Consider the following 21,018-nt stretch of genomic DNA (forward strand, 5'->3'; position numbering starts at 1 on the left):
GAATGCTCACCAAGCACCTTTCCTCTGCCTCCTCCTTCACTGTTGCGTCCTAATCACCCTCCCCTTAATCTCTGCTGCCTGTGTTCTAGCTGTGTTCTTGGCACTCTTTGTGTTGACCCTGTAGAGCCAGCAGAGGCAGCCATGTTTCCCCAAAGGGATTGCTTCAAGCCAGGAAAAACAACAGTATAAAGACAGCTGTCCATGCTGCCACTCCTGACCTTAAAAAGCACCATCTTAAACATGTCACATTTGCTTCAACTTAGAATAAGAAGGATGTGCAGAGATACAGTGGTCCCTTGACTTACGAATTACTCGCATCCGTAGTTTTTGACTTACGAACGGGACAAATGGTCGCAGGCTTACAATTTTTTCTACATCCTAACAGAAACTGTTGGCAGTTTTAAATGTGGTTTCCTCGACTTACGGATTTTTCCGAATATTTTTTTCCCTATAGGAAACCACTTTTCGACTTGCGAACTTTTTGACCTACGAATTCGGAACGGATTAAGTTTGTAAGTCGAGGGACCACTGTAGCTTTTTAGTGGGCATTATCTTGCACTTGTATTGCACTTCCAGAGAGGATCACCACCATTGCCTGAGCCTTTCCTAGCTCAGGATATAATAGGACCCTTTTAGGAGCATGTACAAAATGTGGTTCCTGTTTGAATTTTCATTTTTATTGCCCTTCTTTAAAGCTGGACCCCACATCTCTTTAGAATAGTGAAGGACAGGGCAGGGTGGGAATTGTGCTGCACTTTAAATCTTAATTTTTCCAGTGAGTGTCCTGCATAAGCAATTGTTGACCTGAAATGCTTCGTCCTGTACATATTTTCTTCTCGTGTTGCACAAATGCTTTGTCCTTTGTCCTTAGGCTGCTGATGGAAACTTAATTCAAGCTGTTAGTTTCCTCACAGAACACCACGCTAAAGAGTCAGGGCAAGAAGCCATTGCTGCAGAACCATCTGACTGTGAAGGAAGTGCAGTGGGCAAAAATGAGGCAACCAGTAGGTGACTTCTTGCCTTTGCCTGAAATATTCTTTCCACCGTTGGATGCATTTTTGGGGAATGCTCTATATAGGTTGTGAAAACTTGAGCCATAGGCTCAGTCCCATTAATAAGGAGACTCTTTGCTGGGACTATTTAAGACAAGTATGGACCCATTAGGGGACCCATTAATGGACCCATTAACAGTTGGATTAGATGAAGAGGCTTGATCATTCCATTTTCATTGTTATGATGATGGGCTGAAGGGGCAATAGATTGAAATGGAAACATTGTGATGAGATAGCAATAGGAACAGTGTTTTTGTAATTACATGCTTACATGGATGAGAGCACATTAATTCTGTTAGATGGGAAATGAGTTTACATGTGGCTGGCTGCAAGCCAGGCCCTCATCTAGAACTCAAGAAACTTGAGTTGCAAACAGTCCTCCAGTCAAAATCTGGATTAAACCGTTTTGACCACCTGTGGGATGTGTGTCCTCATCATTGGAGTGAGTTTGAAAACCATTGTGCAAGTGGCTGTCTTAACATGATGGTCCAAGTTTAATTGTCCATATTATTATTATTATTATTATTATTATTATTATTATTATTATTATTTTATTTATACCCCGCCACTGGGCTTCCCCCGCCACTCTGGGCAGCTTCCAACAAATACCAAAATACATTGAAATATCACAGATTAAAAACTTCCCTAAAAAGCCTCTGTGTTTGGGTGGTGTTTGGAGTTTGTCTTTGTCAGTGCTTTTGGAAAGCATCAGATGGGGAAGTTTGAAAATGCCTATGCAGTGTTTTGCTTTTAAACTGTTGCTTCCCTATTTGAAAACCAGTAAAATACTGTGTCTTGGACTGGCTTTGTGGGGGGCACCTTCACTCTACTTAAATAGTGATAGCCACTTTGGTTTCCAGGTCCAGTTGAAGCAACAGAAGATGATGAAGCTAATCTGCAGGAAGCTGTTTCTTCTGGAGCCCTTGATTTTCCAAGTGTTCAAGTTGTAGAAAAAGATCCAAATGCAACAGTGAATGTGTATGCTGTGCTCTGCCTTTTTCTTTTCTTCATGCATGTTGTTATCAAATTCCTATCCTGCCCTTTCTTCTAAGGATCCATGGGCAGCAAACAACCAAACAGTAAAACAATACACCAGTCAGCACAGGAAAGGGCAGCAGATACCCGTGTCATTGCTATATTCACTCCCTAAGTATCTGTGAAGCATCTTGGACTATATTTTATTCACACTGTGGAAGAATGGTCTTTATTGCCACTGTTTACCCATGTTCTGTTCGGGTCAGCAAGATGTTCTCCTCTTGTATATCTCCCACATGGTCTGGTCCTCCACCTACCCCATTCCAATGTTATCCCAGATAATGTAATCTGACCCCTACAGAATATGATCAAAAGTCAGTCCACAAAGGTGTGCCCTGCCACAACAAATCTACAGCTGACCAAAACAGCCTATGCTGTTAATTGGGGGTGGGTTAAATATAGCTACTCTTCAGTTTTGCAGTTTCCAACCAGAAACATGGGAAGTTTTGTGTGAACACAACCCTAATACAATGTAATTTTTGTCGTTGACTTGTTGATTTGTTGTTCCCTGACAGAGTTTATGAACCAAGTGTGGCTGAAAGCAACAATCGGTCCAAACGGAAACGGTGTGATGTCTGGGGAGAGACTGCTGCCCAGAGTGAGTGGAGGAGAGCAGGCGACTGGCCAGTAGGGATGAAAAACATTGGAAATACTTGCTGGTTCAGTGCGGTAATACAGGTAAGATGGTGCCTCTAGTTCTTGAGTGCCATCTGCCAGGGCAAAATGGAGAACTTGTGGCCCTCTAGATGTTGCTGGACTCTGAGATTACTTGGGCCATTGGGTACATTTCAAATTGTGATTGAGTGTTGTAGGCACTAGTCACAAACTGGCTGCCATGGGGGCATTGCATAACACAACTTGACTGCCCTGGAGGGGGTGGTGATGGTATAGTATAGCATAGCATACAATTAGAGTGAGTACAGTCATTATTGCTCCATTCCCCTGCCCCAAGACTACCTCATGTTTCCTGTAGGGAGCCAGCCATTTCCTGCTGGTCAAATGGTGGAGTTAAAGGCCCAAGAACCCTTGTACATTCTTTCCCTGATCCATAAAATTGGATGCTGCTTTTATGCTTTATATTATTTATACACTGCTTAGGGTTGTTGTTTTTTAAGTTGCTTTGAAGTACTTTTAAATAAACCATCCTTGACCATTGGCCATGCTTGCTGGGGCTGATAGAAGTTCCATCCCTGTGCTAGGGCATCTGATACTTGGTGTTAATTTAAGGTTGGTTGTGGTCAGACATATTATTCCATTGCATTCAGCATTCTCTTTAATACTTATGTCTTGGTGTGATGTGTGCAAAACAGGTAAGCATTATTACGACTTCCACTTGCAATTTACCAGTTGGTGTTTGAATTCTAGGTGCCACGTATATGGCACATCAAGAAAAGCCAGAGATCAGGATTCTGCCAGAGAGTTGTCTTATAATGGGGGTGGGGTGGGGTGCAGACGGTACTGCACCCTCATTCTAACGGATCCGTGGTAGTTTGGCAGCACTTTTTTATATAAGAGTTGGGGTGTGGGTGGGTGTGAGAGAGAGACCCTGGCCTTCTCATGAGAGAAGATGGTGTCAAGCTCTCTCTAATGCCTATTTGCCATGGGGTCCAATAATAATAATAATAATAATAATAATAATAATAATAATAATAATAAATATATTTATTATTTATACCCCACCCACCTGGCTGCGTTTCCCCAGCCACTCTGGGCTGATCCCAACAGAATTAAATAAGCACCATAAAACATCGAACATTAAAAACCTCCCTAAAGAGGGCTGCCTTCAGATGTCTTCTAAAAGTCAGTTGGATTGGGAGTGCTTTGTATGTTTCACTGGCTTTAGTGGGAATGCTGAGCACATGCCAACATCTTTCTGTTACCATGATTAAGGTCCACTTCAGAGCAGCAGTTTGTCTCTACACGGTGTACACATGCTTCTGTGACATCAAAAAATGTGTAGGAAACGCATAGCCTTTGAACTTATCATGAACGCTGGCCTACAAAGAGTGTTGTGTTCTGAACTGAGATCCAATTACAGTCTTGCTTTGATCAGATGAGGCAGTGGTTTAATTTAAGGGTTTTTGTCAGTCTCTCTTCCAGCTGCCAGAATTCCGCCGGTTGGTTCTTAGCTACTCCCTTCCACAGAGCGTACTGGAAAATTGTCAAAGCCAAAGCGTAAGTGCTATCTGAACAAGGGCAGGTTGCTCATTTTCTTGTAGTTGTGTTGTCTAAAATTAGAATGGACCTGGCTAGATTTTGATAACTTTATGAATCTAAAACATGTACTTGGTTTGAAACTGGCTTCAGACTTATTCAGAGTTTGAGGCTGGTTTGTTTTGCCACAGCTGGTATCATGTTTTCTTCAATATCTAGTTTATTATTTCAGGCAGAGTAAGGGACTGTGTATGAATAATCTTTAACATTTTTGCATTGTAATGCATTAGACACACTCTAACTGCTTACTTTCAGTGTTTCCAAACTTCTCGGCCTCCTTGAATATTGCCCTGAGTACTAAATGGGCAGCTTCCCAGTACTTGTCTTTTCTCTGTTTATACCTTGCCTTTGCCATCAGCAATCTTGACCTCTGTGCTATTTCTGTTGGTAACATACTAGCTCCTGTTACAATGGATTGCTCAGGTTGTCATTTCTGCAATTCATTGTGCTTTTTCATTCAGAAAAAGAGGAACATCGCATTCATGCAGGAACTTCAGTATCTCTTTGCTTTAATGCTGGGAACACCCTGTAAATTTGTAGACCCTTCTGCTGCCCTGGACCGTCTCAGATGTGCATTCAGTTCACCTGAGGAGCAGCAGGTAATTAGGATGGGTTTGATTGTGATCTATAAAGTGGGTGTGTGACTTTAAAACATACCGTGTTTCTCATATTATAAGACATGTCTTATATTTATTTTTTCCTCAAAAAAAACCACTATGGCTTATTTTCAAGGGATGTCTTATTTTTTTCCTCCTCCTCCTGCCACGGCTGGCATTGCTGCTGCGCCTATCACTATGTCTTATTTTCGGGGTATGGCTTATATTCCTTGAATGCTTAAAATCCTGCTATGGCTTATTTTATGGGTATGTCTTAAAATATGAGAAACAGGGTAGCAGGAGCATCTCAACGTTCTCTCTCCCTACATCTTAGATGGGATGTTTTCTAGTCTCTGGGCCCCACCATGAAGACATGCTTAAAGTGGTTTGGGGCAGGAAGCTTCTCTTTGTCTTCCCCCTTTCCCAGCTATTATGAGGAGTGCTACGTTCTGTGAACAGGAGGGTTGGAGACGCATTCATGCTAACCCCGAAGTTCTTCTTGACTGGTCTTCAGGTTTTGACCAGGAAGAGGAAACTCAGGTGGCTGATGCTGGAGTTCCAGGTGCTGCAGGACCAGACCCAGGTCAGGCAGCTGGTCCAAGTGGTGTAGCTCCTAGGGAAGTGAAGCAAGTAGTCAGAAGCGCACCGACTTCACCCCAGGTCAAGCCTGGGAAGTACAGCAAACGTGGTAGGTCACCCACTTCACCCAAAGCAAGCCCAGAGGGGGCTGCAAAGCGTAGTAAGTCTCTTGACAGTGCTGCTAGTCCGAGAGAGCCACAGTCAGAGACAAGCAGTTCGGATTTAGAGGGGTCCCACATCTTCCCCCTTTCCCAGCTATTATGAGGATTCTGGGAATCATCCCAGACCTATTTGCTTGTATAACCTGCCCATCTGGCTTGGTTTCCCAGCCACTCTGGGCAGCTCCCGACAGAATATTAAAAACATGATAAAACATCAAACATTGAAAACTTCCCTAAACAGGGCTGCCTTCAGATGTCTTCTAAAAGTCAGATAGTTGTTTATTTCCTTCCTTCTGATGGGAAGGCGTTCCACAGGGTGGGCACCACCACCGAGAAGGCCCTCTGCCTAGTTCCCTGTAACCTCACTTCTTGCAGGGAGAGAACTGCCAGAAGGCCCTCAGAGCTGGATCTCAATGTCCGGGCTGAACAATGGGGATAGAGACGCACCTTCAGGTATACTGGCCCGAGGCTGTTTAGGGCTTTAAAGGTCAGCACCAACCCTTTGAATTGCGCTCGGAAACCTACTGGGAGCCGATGTAGGTCTTTCAGGACCTGTGTTATATGGTCTCGTCAGCCACTCCCATTCACCAGTCTAGCTGCCACATTTTGGATTAGTCTGATGGCTCTTCCTGCGCATATGTACCTTGAAATGCCTCTCTTTATTTATGCATGTATTCAGTCAGTCTCTGTGTTACATTTCAACATGAATATTCTCAGCACAGCTCACAAGAACAGGAACAGTGGGTTCTGTTGCAAACACAATGTAAAAACAGTAGTTGCTGAAAACAACAGACTAAACTGACTGGTAACTGGCATGTTTGGCATTAAGTGTCTTGTCTTTCTTCTAGCAAGATGTGAGCGAGTTCACCCACAAACTTCTGGATTGGTTGGAGGATGCTTTTCAGCTGGCTGTGAATGTTAAGTGAGTCTGGAGAAACTTTAATTGAACAATAAGTTTGGTATATGACACATCATTGAATCCTCTTTCCTTCTTTCCATTGAGAATAGGGTAGCATTTAACATTGTGAGATTTCCTTCCATGTGCCACAGCTTGTTTAGGTGATGGGGAAGAGATCTTGAATTAAGCAAGAAGCTCTAGTTCATATTTCAATACATGATAAACTTTCTAAGCAAATCGGGCAGCTTCCAAATCATGTAAGTTACCCATGTTAATAGCTCCCTGTTCAACTACGACTCTAGGAGGTTGACAAAGTTGGCTTTTGTAGCTAAACTGTCTGTTAAAACTTGGAAAGCATCATTTTCATAATAGCTAGAGTCAGTATGGCAGAATATGAGTATCTGAAACAGTGTTTGAGGCTCTGAATATTCTGGACTGTCACTTTAGACTACAGGAGAAAGCTCACAGGATGAAATGCTTTCTCATGGAGGAGGGGGACGAATTCCCTGCCTGTAGAAGACTAGCCTGCCTGCCTTGGTAACACACTAGTTTTGGGTGGAGCATGGAATCTGTTATATAGAGGAGCATTCCATCACATGATTCCCTCATCTGCAGCCCTGGCAAAGGTTTCCTGTCTGAGTGGGACCTAGGCCTAAACCATAGTTTACTAACAAACTGATAACTGCATATTTCAAGTTCGTATCCCCTGTCCTTTTATACAGGCCACCTGTCATTTTATTCCATTTTCAGGCACCTGAGGATTGTTGATAAAAGTCTTGGTCTTAGTTGTGTGTTTTTTAAAAGCACTTTGTATTCCTGAGTCCAATGAATTTGTCATGTCTTTATTTGATTGATTGATTGATTGATTGATTTCTGCAGTGGTAACTCACAGGACAAATCTGAGAACCCAATGGTTCAGCTTTTTTATGGGACTTTCCTTACTGAAGGTATTCATGAAGGTAAGGTAGAAGGGTGTTAATTTAATCCTCTTTACATTGATTTGTGTCCTTAGCTGGACACTGTATCTGAGCACTGTTGCAGTTAGGTATGTTTTCTGGCCCCAGTCCATGCAAAATTAAGCATTTGCAGCTCCCTCTTATATCAGTAGTGGGACATTTAAATATCCACATTAGCTTACTATTGAAATTAATGAAAGTGCTCAATTACCATGGTTATGAAGATCCTTTCCAAGGGCTAGAGCCTTGAGCAGGAGCACTCCAAGGAATTGATGGTGGATTCATGGCAGTATTTTGTTCTTGTGGATTTCCACATCTTAAATTCTGAAGCAAGCAGTCATGCGTACTGTTCACTCGTATGCAGAAATGTGTGAGTCTCTCTGCCTTGGAAGGTTCGGTGAACTGAATCACTAGGAAGTTTATATGTTCACGAGAGAACTATCACTAATCTTACCAAAAAATACAAAACTAATATCCTCATATGTTATCCACATGCATTGAGACTGTAATGAATACTTGCAATATTCCCATTTGTTATTAATCTTGGTCCGAAATCAGGAAAAACTGGGAAGGAATAATAATAATAATTTTATTATTTATATACCACTCATCTTACTGGGTTGCCCCAGCCACTCTGGGTAGCTCCCAACAAAATCTATAGAGCCATTACAGTGTGCTAAAGGCTTATTTAAAAACTGTAATATGTTTATATTAACCAGTCAGTTGAAAACAAAACAAAACCCTTGTTTTGCTTAGCTTGAATAAAAACCTCTTTGCAATATCTAGGTATATCTGTAAAGGGATATTCTGGTGTGTGCTTGGTTTTATGAAAAGCTGGCTTTTGACTTTTCTCCCTTCATGTTCAGGCAAGACCTTTTCCAAAATAGAGACGTTTGGCCAGTACCCCCTGCAGGTAAATGGTTATAAGAACTTGCATGGATGTTTGGAAGGCGCCATGGTAGAGGGGGAGACTGAACCGTCGTCATCTAATCAGTCAGTGAAGTATGGGCAAGAGGTTAGTTCTACATGATTCATCAATTTTACTTGCAACAGAGCAAAGACGAACATGATCCCAAATGAGAAATTGTAGAAAGTATTGTGAAGCTCACATTTTACGTGGGAATAGTTACCCTAAGTGTACAGTATTCTGTGGCTGACATATTCATCAAAGCTAGCATGCCTAGGTTGTATACCTGCCGACTTCCCACATAACCTGTCCAGCATTTACCTTGCAGTAAAAGGGTCTGCTTATTATGTGTAAGTGTGATAAAGTGTTTCTCTTTCTATTGAAGCCTACCCGTACCCGAGTAGGGAGGAACCACTGCCTCCATATTTTCGGAGGGTAAAAGTACAGTTCTTAACTTTATGGTATGCTTTTTTTTTGTAATTCATCTTTTCCCTCTTCGTGCACACTACACTTTTCATTTTCATTCTAAAAAAATTAAAAAATATTCTGCCTCCACCTATCTTTCTCTTTCTGCTTTTTGATTTAAATCATGACCCAATCATATGCTGCTTAGACATATTTGAAAGCCATTCAGAACTACTTTAAACTACCTAAAGCATCTCTCTTTATAAGAATTGTTTATGAACACATGGCAAAGAATGAAAAATAAAGTTTTGCATTCTGGCAGGCAGCTTGAAAGAGAGGAGAATCTGCTGCTGTTTAAGGTCCATCTGTGCAATATTGGTACTTTCTTCTGCAGCATGCGGTGTTCCTTGATAGAGCTGATCGGCTCTATGTTGAAAATAATGTCAGGTTTTTTAAATTAAATCATTGTAAGGCAAATCATCTTGAGTGATTTAAGCTCCATAGTTTAGGATCCCAGGAAACTTAAAAGCAAAAATCTTAGCCAGAGGCAATTTTTACTTAACCCTTTAAATCTTTTTTTTTATATCTCCAGCCATCTTAGAACTGCATCTTAAATCAGAGCCTTTCTGTTTGCATATGCAAAGAAGGCATTAGGAGGCTGATGTGTTGGGAATAGTCAGGAATGTTCCCACTCCGTTCAGTTGATAGGCGTTAGTTCTGCTTTCTCGTCTATAGTTAAATTATCAGCTTTTGTAGGACAAAGAATAAGGATTGCTTTTAAAGAAACCTATGGATTTTTTTAAAAAATCGTCCCTATGTTACTTTCAACTGCTAAGGTAAAAAAAACTAGGATAACTTTTAAAAAGTGCATCAGGCCAACTAATTACGAATAGCTCTAAACAGAGGGTGTGATTTTATTTTATTTTTATCGTGCAAGCTTTGTCTAGCTCTAGATGCCAGAAGTCTATTAAAAGCTTAGAAGATGGAACCATTGGCAGGATATTTCCATCATGGATTTTAATATCAGCAGTTGGAAAACTCTTCTGCTCAGTGTCTATTTGAAACAGTTTCTGACTCGGCAGTTTTTAGTTGTGATTGTAAGGCTTGTTTGTGTTGCTCTGTAACCTTAAGCCTTTGTACACACCCAGCGACTTAAGGTGGGCTCAGCTTGGCTTTAAAATCAGTATTCAGAAATAGCCTATAACTAAATGTACAAAATAACATACATTGATCGCCCCTCCCCCCTGGGTATGGCATGTGGTGGATAGGTATGGTGAGATCTCTGGTATCTTACATATTTTCTGTAATTAAGTCCTGCTTGAAGCTGCTTAGATTTTTTTTTTTAAGAAGGTCTAGTATCCTCCTCCTGTCTTAAAACCTTTTTTCTGTGTTCCAGCGCTGGTTTACAAAACTTCCTCCCGTGTTGACTTTTGAACTTTCCCGTTTTGAGTTCAATCAGTCGCTTGGGCAGCCAGAGAAGATACACAACAAGCTAGAATTTCCACAGATAATTTATATGGACAGGTGAGATGTTAACTGGTATGCAAAAGCTCAGAGCATCAGGCTTTACCCTCAAGGCCTGCAAGAGTAATATTGGCATGACTGCATCAGTCTTCGTAATGATTCATGTGTACTTTTGAATGGGAGGATTGATGCTACTAAAAGAGACCACACAAAGAAGTGTTTGTCCTTTAGGTTCCTGTATGGTAACAAAAAGCTTGTTCAAGCCAAAAGAGAAGAGATCAAGAAACTGAAGGATCAGATAACGGTTCTACAACAGAAATTGGAAAGGTAGGTGGTCAGTTTTTCGAACTACAAAACTTCATGTTAACATATTCAGACTGTTATGTATGGTGGTCAGTCCATGATTAGAGCAGCAGTGTCAATAGCACCTTTCCCCACATGGAATTAATATGAACCCATTGGACTGGTGTTGTTGTTTTTCACTCAGTTTGGGATCTGTGAGAGCAATCTTGGCGGGAGCCTCCACATCTCTCCAGTCATTTCAATGATCTCTCAGATTGGCAAGGAAAAGCTTTCCCTCTATGACGTCTCCCTATTCTCCAGCCTGCAAAGGGTCACATGACTATATCTTGCTTCTGTCTAGCCACATTTATTGTAGCTGCTGGGTGATTCCAAAGCAAATTTCCTGAGGGGGGCAAGCTTTTATCCAGCATTGGACACACACACAAAGACATGGATTGAATGCTTGGCTATTAAGGTTCTCAGGCTGAGTAACAGTGGCTTGTAGTTGAGACAGAATAAGTTCCTTAACTGGTCCTGGGCATTCCACCATGAACCATAACTTTTACTGTATATTACTGTTGGGTAATATAGCCAAATAGCACGCTAACTGACACTGCTTGTTTTGGGGCCCATCTTACATTTAAGGTCAGAATAGCAAGTGGTCTCCATGCGTGTTGATGGACTTTTAGAAAGGCCTACAAATGGGCGCCTCTTCCTTCTTGGGTTATTATGCCTGACGTTACAGAATCCAACTCTCAGTGGTAGTTTATCATGTGGTTTTTCTTGGTAGTTAAAATTTAAATTAGATTTACAGTAGTCCTCAAAATGAGCTTGTGATTAACACTTGGGCATATACCAGATATTTAAAGGGAAAGCACAATTGGTCGCTAATGCTTCTTAAATATTGTAGCTTTGGTCCCATTAGAATAATTTAAGCTATACAGGGATTCAATAAACTTAATTGGTGTTTTTATAAAGTAAGGTATAAATAACATGCCATAATTCTCTTTGATTTATTCTCTTTAGGTACACAAGATACGGTTCTGGTGCCAGCCGCTTCCCTTTACCAGACATGCTGCAGTATGTTCTTGAATTTGCAGGTTCTAGGCTGCCCGGGGCTCCCCCCTGCACTCAAGACTTGACACCAGTAGCTGAATGCCAAATTTCAGAGACTCCTCCAATGCAAAGCAGGTAAAGAAATGATTTTCCTAAGATATCATCTGCAGCCTCACCTTGACTCCAGAAATCTTGGGATCCATTTATATATTCTTTCCATTTCCTTGCTTCCCATCTTTCCAATGAAGGACTTGGTTGAAAGCTGCGTAATGCCATTCTGTCAGAGGTTGGTTTTCCATTGGGGTTGATTTAAAACGAGAAAAATAAGATGTCAGCAATTCAAATTATTGTGACTTGATGTATGCTGTTTTGGGGGGGTCTTTGGCCAAAAAAGCATCATACTATAGCTCATTAGGTGGCTGCTGAGTACACTTCAGAGAAGTGTTGGTTTCTATTTGCTGGGAACTGTAGCATCGATTATCTGTCTGTCCTTCTCTTAATAGGGTGACAGTAACACAAGCTGAAAGTGCCAAGGTCGTAGCCTCTGCCCTAGCCACATCTCGCCAGGAACCAGCCAACGAACCCATCCAGTTTCCCAGGCTTCCTGTGAAGGTACCAGAAGGTCATGTCCCTCATGAGATCACAAAGGATGAAATAAGTCTTGTTGTGGCCTGCCTGCAACGATGGAGAGAAGAAGTTGAGCAGGACATAAAAGGTCTGTGCCCGGAGAGTGCCCACCCTATTACAGTGGTACCTTGGTTCCAGAACGGCTTAGTTGACAAACAAATTGGCTCCCGAACGCCGCAAACCTGGAAGTGTTCCGGTTTGCGAACGCTTTTCGGAAGCCGGATGCCCGTTTTGGCTGTCAGCATTGTTTCCGGGGCTAATCAGCCAATCAGAAGCCATGCCTTGGTTTTCGAATGTTTTGGAAATCGAATGGACTTCCAGAACGGATTGAGTTTGAGAACCAAGTTACCACTATATTGCGTTTGTTTTTTGTTTTTTAAATTGTAAGCTTTTAAACTGTATTTTAAATGGTCTTGGGGAGCTTATGGTGAAAGGTGGACAGAAATTATTATTAATAATAATTAGTATAACAACAACAACAACAACAAACAATTGGAGCTAGAGTCACTGACTTTCATTAGGTTTGTTCAGGGCTGTTCATTCTCTGCACCATACCAATGCAAAATAAAAAGTATCAAATTTCATGGAAACATGCTTATCCTAAATTCAGTTATTTAGCTTGCTTGCTTCATTGGAAGTTGAAAAGATTAGTAAGTGTTGGCATATTGTAGGATGCAGACTCTGAGCTGAGTCTCCACTGAGAGATTGAGGAGAATCAACAGAGTTGTACTTCTCCATTTTTCTTTTGAAAAAGGTCTAATCTTCTAGATAATCAGTTCCAAGAATGTCTGGAGTTGAGAGGCCCCTCCCTGTTAATCACTTCCCTAAGGAACGAGGCATTTGGGCTTAGAGTTATGAAAATCATCCAGGTCCAGGGAGAACTTTCAAAGAATGCTGCCTCCTTCAAGGCAGCAAGAAACTGCCTGTCATGCAGCAGTGCATGGATTTGAATGTGCGTTGTGCGTTGTTGCGGATATGGGTAGATACTTTTGTTGTCTGTGTCCTAGAAATGCTTAACAGTTAACGCAAGATCAAACATGAGTATTGAATTGTTTTGATTAACAGACCTGAATGCTTCTATTGCACTGCTTTCCCAATCTATTGACCAGATGTACTCAGATCCTTTGCTTCATCAGGTAGGATATTTTGACTTTTCGTTGAGATTGTTTTTCTGTCATTGTGCTAGCACTGGTACATGCAAGCAGTGTATGCTGTTAATTGAGTTCATTTACAATTTTCTTGAAAGCAATATCATCTTATTGGGAGATTGTGGGGGTATAACTGCTGTTGTTGAACCTAAAGTAATTCTCTGATCTGTCCACGTAAAACTAGTTTACTAAAGCCCAGCCTTTTCAAGCAGGCGTTTGGATTCTATATGATATCCTGCAAATAATGAAATTACCTTGCTGTGGAATGGGATTGCTAATGGGATTCATTAAAACTTGTTCTCGGACATAGACACTTTCCATTTTTCTACCTTACACTATTTCCTGTATCTGTTTCAGTGAGCTGTAGATGCTGTTATAAATATTAATAACTGGCAGAGTTGGTTCAGTTTTCTCTCCTTTCCCCCTTCAAAATACATTACTAGGACCATTCAGATACCTTACTGAAAGACAGAGCTGCTTCTTTCATGCTTAGAGGTGTTTCTGCCCTTTTCCTCCAGCACGTAATGAATCAAATGCTGGGTGTGTCCTGGATTATACAGTGTCTGCCTCTTGGCTCCTCGTCTTAAAAGGCTTGGGTTTCAAGATTCTGCCATCATATTAGTGGAGTTACGTTGTATAAACTTGTCTTCTCCCAATAAGTGGCTTGTACTCCTCTTTGTCAATCTGCCAAGTGTTTTCTGGGTAGTCGGGCTTTGACCCTAAAGTTCACGCTTGTCACAATGACTCTGAAGCACTGCTTTCTGCCAACTAAAGCCATATTGCTCCGGGAAGAAAAGAATCTGTCCCTCTCTGTGTGAAGCTAGGATTGTATGAATGGATAGTTCTTAACAGGCATAACAGCTGGGAATGTGCCTGGCTGAATCTGGCCTGAGGTCATGTTACTTCACCTGCTAAAAATAAGCCTGTTGTGTATGTGTGTGCATATTTTGCAGGTCCCTTACCACTTGCATGCTGTCTTGGTCCATGAAGGCCAGGCCAACGCTGGCCATTACTGGGCCTACATCTACAACCAGCCCCGAAAGAGCTGGCTCAAGTACAATGACATCTCTGTGACAGAGTCATCTTGGGAAGAACTGGAGAGGGACTCTTTTGGAGGTCTGAGGAACGCCAGTGCCTACTGCCTGATGTACATAAATAAAAAGCTGCCACACTTTGCTGCTGCTGGTAAGGACTTTGAAATGCTTACTTGTCTGAGTGACCTTGAGCTACTGGTTCTGTAAGCACTTTTCTGCAATGCACCCAGTCCCTGCTTGTGGCTCATGGTTGATTCTTGATTGCATGGGAAGCTCTGTAGGGACTTGGGGTTTGGGCTAAGTGATCTCTTCTAAGCAACTGTTTTTCTAGACGCATTTAGTTGTGTATAGAAATGGTACAGTAAAAAGGGTACAGTACTGGAGTGTAAGATGCCTAGCCTGCATTTAATGCTGTTTGAAATCACAAGAGAGAGGATGTCTTGACCTCCTTCTGCAGAGCAGGAGTGAGTGCTGAGTGATCCTGACTGGGCCAAAGTAACAGCCAACATCCATATGGGGACAGAGATGTTGGCTTAGCCCAGTACATGCTTCCTTCAGGTTGATGATATGCTCTATTCAGATACCTGTCTTCCGGAGCAGTCTAGAAAATTAGCTTGTGTAGGGTAAAGAGATGAACAAGTAAAGAGTATGCAGGCAAGCAGTTGACCATTGCCATCTCTCATGGCATCATTGCCTGACTCTTCCTCCTTTTCTCTGGAACACTAAAAAGACATCTAGTCCATTGGGGTTTGGGAAGTGGTGTGAAGCACACCTAAGCAGTCCAGCTGATCTCTCACCACCTCTTGCCGTCTTTGCCCTGAATGCTGGCAGTTGCAAACCATCATTGGGTGCCAGTTGGATTGAATTGAGGTATTTTATTTTCCCTACTTCCTACATGCATTCCCCATCTTTGCTCTAAGGAGCTCTGGGTGTCCTATATAGTGCTCATCCTTCCATTTTTAACCTCACAACAACCTTGTGAGAGAGGTTAGGCCGGGAGGGCTAGTGACTGGCCCGAGATCACCCAGTTGAGCTTCATGGTCCAGCTGGTTTATGAATCCTGGTCTCTCAGGTCCTACTTCTGACACTCTTTAATTACACTGGCTCTAAACCCCATACCAGTGGTGCGTGTTTGGGATAGAAGCAGCTTCAGTTTATTTGTATCTCCCATTCAGGATTGTTCTGGATCAAAAGGCAGCACAGAGGTCATCTTAATAAAGTTCCATTCAAACCCTTCCCCAATTTAAATGTAGTCGTGGGCCAGGATAAGCATAAGGGTTGATAAGAAGCTGAAGGAATCCTCCAGGCATCAATGGGTTGAGAGAGCAGAGGAGTAATAAATTAGGAGCTAATGGTTTGGGAGGAGTTGGGGCTTTCCTTGGGTCCCTTTGTCAAAGGCGGCTATGGGGTTGTGGCGCTCATCTCGCTTTCAGGCTGAGGGAGCCGGCGTTTGTCCACAGGCAGCTTTCTGGGTCATGTGGCCAGCATGATTAAACTGCTTCCGGCACAACGGAACACCATGACGGAAACCAGAGCGCACAGAAACACTGTTTACCTTCCTGCCGCAGCTGTACCTATTTATCTACTTACACTGGCATGCTTTCAAACTGTTAGGTTGGCAGGGACTGGGACAGCAACTGGAGCTCACTCCATCCCAGGGATTTGAACCGCAGTGCCACCCGCATCCCGTGGATTTGTAGCGCCCCCCCCCATAGGGTGGTGTGTAAACCCAAATCCGTTTCTATAACTGTGCAACTTCTATCCAAGGTGCTCAGATAAGTATGGGTGACCCATAGTATTTATAAGCAAAGGTTTCACTGTAGGCTATTCTTTCACAAAGTGTTTTGGTTTAATAGTGAGCCCGACAAGTATTCAGAGGTAGGATGCAAGGGGCAGACAAGCACCAGCACCTTCTGGATATTTTCCCTTTGATTAGATTATGTTAATGGGCAGACCCAGAGAGAAGTGGAATCTCTGCCTCTGGAGCTCCAGCACTACATCCAAGAGGACAACTGGAGGCTTGAACAAGAGGTGGCAGAGTGGGAGGAGCAGTCGAGCAAGATGGCGCAGATGGATCAGTCATCACCAGCAGAGTCTCAGGACCTCTCTTCTTCTGACTTGGGACAAGGTGAGAAAAGCAGACAGTCTCTTTTTGTGCCTCTCCTAATGCTGGTTGATCAGCCCTCTGGCTTACTGGATTGTTGAGAGTGACGAGGCATTCCTGGTGCTTAAATTTCTATAAGAAGCCCTGTGTGGACTTTACCTCCCATATTGACTTGATCAAGCCCTGTGTGGACTTTACCTCCCATATTGACTTGATCTTGATATTGAGATGATCTTCAGAGGTTCTTCCAAAGCCCCTGCCATTTAGAGGTAATGCAGATTGCTTGCTATCAGTAGAATTCCCTCACTGTGGATGATCCTTGGCACCAGCCTTGTTATCTTTTCATTCTTCCAGATTTATTAATGCATTACTTCATCATCATCATCATCATCATCATCATCATCATAAACTTTATTGCACTGGCCAAAGGCCATGGCATCATTCACAAAGGGAACAAAGAGAAAAGCAGCAATAACCATAAAAAACCATAAAAACATCAGGCACTTCAGATACAATGAACCACGATCACTTCTCCTAAAAATTATTTGTTGCATACGATAGAATAGCAAGGGGTTCTCAGGTAGAATGTGCCAGCTTAAATGTCCGAAACACCTTTGCAATTGACCTCTATTTTATCTAGTTCTTTTCTCCTGATCTTCTTAGCTGCCAACGCATATAGTGCTACTTTAGAAGTTACAGTGGTACCTCGGGCTACAAACGCTTCAGGTTACAGACTCTGCTAACCCAGAAATAGTACCTCGGGTTAAGAACTTTGCTTCAGGATGAGAACAGAAATCTTGCTCTGGCGGCACGGCGGCAGCAGGAGGCCCCATTAGCTAAAGTGGTGCTTCAGGTTAAGAACAGTTTCAGGTTAAGAACAGACCTCCGGAACGAATTAAGTTCTTAACCAGAGGTACCACTGTACAAAGTCATCAGTATCACTCAGCAGCCATTTCACCCTTTCCACCCTGTTTGAGTGTGTTCCATTCGTGAGCAGGGGTTTTATAAATTGGTCTCTTGGTTCTATATATAGTGGGCATTGCAATAAATAGTGGTACAAGTCCTCTATGCAAGGTTGCCCACACAGACAAAGAATCTCCTTGTACTGTACTTTGCCATACCGACCATCCACCACCGCCGAGGGCATCGATTGGAATCGTAATTCTGTAGAAGCAATTCTTAGTACGGCAAGTGGGAGCTTTGTCAAATAACTAGCTCGGATGTGCTCCGTTTTGATAAGTGGGAACCATGGTGAACTTTTGTTAGAGGCAATCGTGGTTAAATCCCTTTCTGCATCGGACCTGAAGAGACAATCTCTTAAGTGCTTCTTATCCATCTTCATGATCACCTGAAGATCTTGTAATTGATGATGATGATGATGATGATGATGATGATGATGATGAAGAGGAGTTTGGATTTGATATCCCGCTTTATCACTACCCTGAGGAGTCTCAAAGCGGCTAACATTCTCCTTTCCCTTCCTCCCCCACAACAAACACTCTGTGAGGTGAGTGGGGCTGAGAGACTTCAGAGCAGTGTGACTAGCCCAAGGTTACCCAGCAGCTGCATGTGGAGGAGCGGAGACGCGAACCCGGTTCCCTAGATTACGAGTCCACCGCTCTTAACCACTACACCACACTGGGTCAAGAGGCGTTGGATGGCATTACTTATAAGACCCAGGCTGCTGTTTTTGTCCCATTCATTGGAAGCATTGCTCAATAGGTAGAATATAAATCTTTGCCCTCCCACACTAGCTGTAGCTCAGGGCCAGGCACGACCCAGGTTCTAACATTTTGTCTAGTTCTCGTGTTTTTCTAAATGTCTTGCTGGACGTAGAGAGTAAATAGTAGACTACGCTTATTTTTCTCTCCTCAGAACTATCTTCTTCCTCCAGCTCTGAACGGGTGGCACATTCCCACTCCTCCGAACATGCCATGATTGCCAAGGAACAGACGGCTCAAGCCATTGCCAAGGCAGCTGATGCATATGAGAAGGCTGGTGGATTGGCAGCTCTTAACAAGGTGAAAATAGCAATGGTTGGGCTTCCGGACCTTTGTAGCCACCCTTGTCCATGCCTCTGCTCCCTGCCTCCTCTCGCTTGAACCTTTTTTTGCTTTTCTGGTCTGCCTTTCATTTCTCTTTCTGATTTCTTTCTGTTTTCTTATCTCTGTGTGGCAACAGTCAAAGGAGGCAGAACCAGTGCAGCACCTCCCAGAAGAAGCAGCAAACCCCACCATTCAGGCAGAAGAGCCACAGGATGCTAAGGGGATGGAGTTTTCTGCCCCACCTAGCTCACAGATCACTGAAGTGGATATCCCCAGTGTGGGAAAGATTCTAGTTAGATCAGATGCAGATGGATATAATGAAGAGGTACACAGCTATGTGTCTGTGTGTCTTTTTTGTAGCAAGCAAAAATGTTGGGGATGAGCATCTTTCATTCAGAGGCACTGCGAACTAGGGAAGATGCCAAGCACTGCCCTCGCAGGCTGCATCTTCCCCATTTCAGACGAGTTGTGCTTGGAAGTAAACATTCCAGAGCTGTCTCTCAAACCTTCCAAACGATGGTGCTTAGAATTGCAGGCTTTCCCACCAGTGTTTGGTGTCTTTGACACGAGAGTACTCCCCAAGGTTGCTCACTTAAAAATAAAAATACTAAAGCTGTTTTTACCTCTGCTGAGGTCTTTTTGCCATCCAAGGCTGCAGATGGTGAAGCCACATAACATTCTGAAAATGTGGCAGCAGTCCTAGTCCTAAATTTTGACTGCTCCTATGCACGGAAGCAATCCTGACAGCACCATAATGTTTGTCTCTCGATTGAATGGACAGTATGTTTGAGGGCTGGGGGTTTTCAGCATGTGAGTGAGGACTGGTAGGTTAAGTAAGCCAGTTGCTAGCAACCTGCTATGGAGTAGGTGGACCTGCACATGATGCCACTGTCATCCCATGCAGGAAATGGGGATGGGTCAGGACTTGGGTGATGTATCTGCATCCCTGTAAAGGTAAAGGGACCCCTGACTATTATTTCCAGTCGTGACCGACTCTGGGGTTGTGGCGCTCATCTCGCGTTATTGGCCGAGGGAGCCGGCGTACAGCTTCCAGGTCATGTGGCCAGCATGACAAAACCAATTCTGGCGAACCAGAACAGCACACGGAAACGCCGTTTACCTTCCCACCATAGCGGTTCCTATTTATCTACTTGCACTTTGACATGCTTTCGAACTGCTAGGTTGGCAGGAGCTGGGACCTAGCAACGGGAGCTCACCCCGTTGCGGGGATTCGAACCGCCAACCTTCTGATAGGCAAGCCCTAGGCTCTGTGGTTTAACCCACAGCGCCACCCACGTCCCCCTGCATCCCCTTAATTGCCCTTAATTCCTGCTCATCTTTCATTAGACCCTCTCAATGCATATGTGGACGCTTAAGTCATAGTCAGTGGAAGGGCACAAAGTTGAGGTGTGTCTACAAATGTGTGAACAAATCAAAGTAACTTAATAATCATGAAGGGCAGTCTTCAACTGGTTGCTTCCATGACCATACTGGTTGGGGCTGATGGGAGTTGCAGTTCAGAATTTAAACATTTGGAAGGCCCCAGGTATGGAAGAAGGTAGAACCCTGACTCTGGACTCTGCATGTCTTAGCTCTACCTGTTCCAACTCTTTCATCGTGTAGCATTTTTCATTTTTCCTCTCTCTGTCTTTCTTTTTTCTTCTTTCTGTCAGATGATGCTCAGTCCTGCCATGCAAGGTGTGATCCTGGCTATTGCTAAAGCCCGTCAAACCTTTGATCGGGATGGGTCTGAAGCAGGGCTAGTTAAGGTACTATTGTACACATGTGCCTTTTGGCAGTGGAGAAATGCAATGAAACATTGGCTATGGATGCCACGTGGCTGTTCCCTACTTCATTTTTCTGCCCTGCGATGTCTTGATTGCAGAGATTTGTTCTGTCACGAGAGGTTGATATCCTGTGAAGTTATTTGCTCCCCCATCCACTTTGAGGAAGCAGGTCTTCACTGATTTTTGAAATGTCTCCTCCCAGGAGTCTTTTTAATATCTATCCTCCACTGAGATAACAAGATTGCTGATGCTCTTAAAGCATAAACTTTTCACTCTGAGTAGAAGTTTATTGGCTGCACCCCAAAGTGCAGTTCCCTCCGCTACTGCTATTGGATATATATATTGGATATATCTATTGCAAGGTGTGGACTTCTCATGACCAAGGGAAGCAATGGACTGGCTTGTGAAGCTTCTTTCTAGTCCTGGAGAGGGTGGCATCCTGATTTTCATTCATTCATCCTTCCTCTACATAAGGAGGGCTTCTCCCTGTCATTAGAAAACTTAGAACCTAGAGATAACCATTTATCCTATTCTGCTTTTTCCCCTGCTTAGGGGTATTGTTAGGGGTTAGGGTGGGGCAGGGATTACTGCTTTTATTGATACTATTTTTGTGTATTTATTTTAGATCTTATGATTTATGTGCAAATTGTTTAATTTGGTTGTACTTT

General features: G+C 43.0%; 1 protein-coding gene across 7 annotated transcripts in view; it reads left to right on the top strand.

The window, feature by feature from the left end:
• The window catches only part of USP28 (ubiquitin specific peptidase 28), a 34,083-nt gene that overhangs the window by 5,141 nt on the left and 7,924 nt on the right, over positions 1-21,018 (top strand). For 2 of the 7 annotated variants that reach the window (XM_035139170.2, XM_060268548.2), the window contains exons 3-20: positions 872-1,004; positions 1,913-2,030; positions 2,603-2,765; positions 4,176-4,262; positions 4,763-4,900; positions 6,486-6,559; positions 7,415-7,494; positions 8,358-8,506; positions 10,200-10,327; positions 10,499-10,594; positions 11,576-11,740; positions 12,109-12,320; positions 13,298-13,368; positions 14,334-14,565; positions 16,351-16,542; positions 18,394-18,539; positions 18,700-18,888; positions 20,237-20,332. In XM_035139170.2, coding sequence (XP_034995061.1) covers positions 872-1,004; positions 1,913-2,030; positions 2,603-2,765; positions 4,176-4,262; positions 4,763-4,900; positions 6,486-6,559; positions 7,415-7,494; positions 8,358-8,506; positions 10,200-10,327; positions 10,499-10,594; positions 11,576-11,740; positions 12,109-12,320; positions 13,298-13,368; positions 14,334-14,565; positions 16,351-16,542; positions 18,394-18,539; positions 18,700-18,888; positions 20,237-20,332 — 2,469 coding nt within the window. Of the gene's footprint in view, positions 1-871; positions 1,005-1,912; positions 2,031-2,602; positions 2,766-4,175; positions 4,263-4,762; positions 4,901-6,485; positions 6,560-7,414; positions 7,495-8,357; positions 8,507-10,199; positions 10,328-10,498; positions 10,595-11,575; positions 11,741-12,108; positions 12,321-13,297; positions 13,369-14,333; positions 14,566-16,350; positions 16,543-18,393; positions 18,540-18,699; positions 18,889-20,236; positions 20,333-21,018 lie in introns of those variants that run through there. The other 5 variants (XM_088658247.1, XM_060268549.2, XM_088658248.1 and 2 more) reach the window with 3 other exon arrangements.

The sequence above is a fragment of the Zootoca vivipara genome, chromosome 14, assembly GCF_965207765.1.
Source record: "Zootoca vivipara chromosome 14, rZooViv2.hap1.1, whole genome shotgun sequence".
NCBI classification, from domain to species: Eukaryota; Metazoa; Chordata; class Lepidosauria; order Squamata; family Lacertidae; genus Zootoca; species Zootoca vivipara.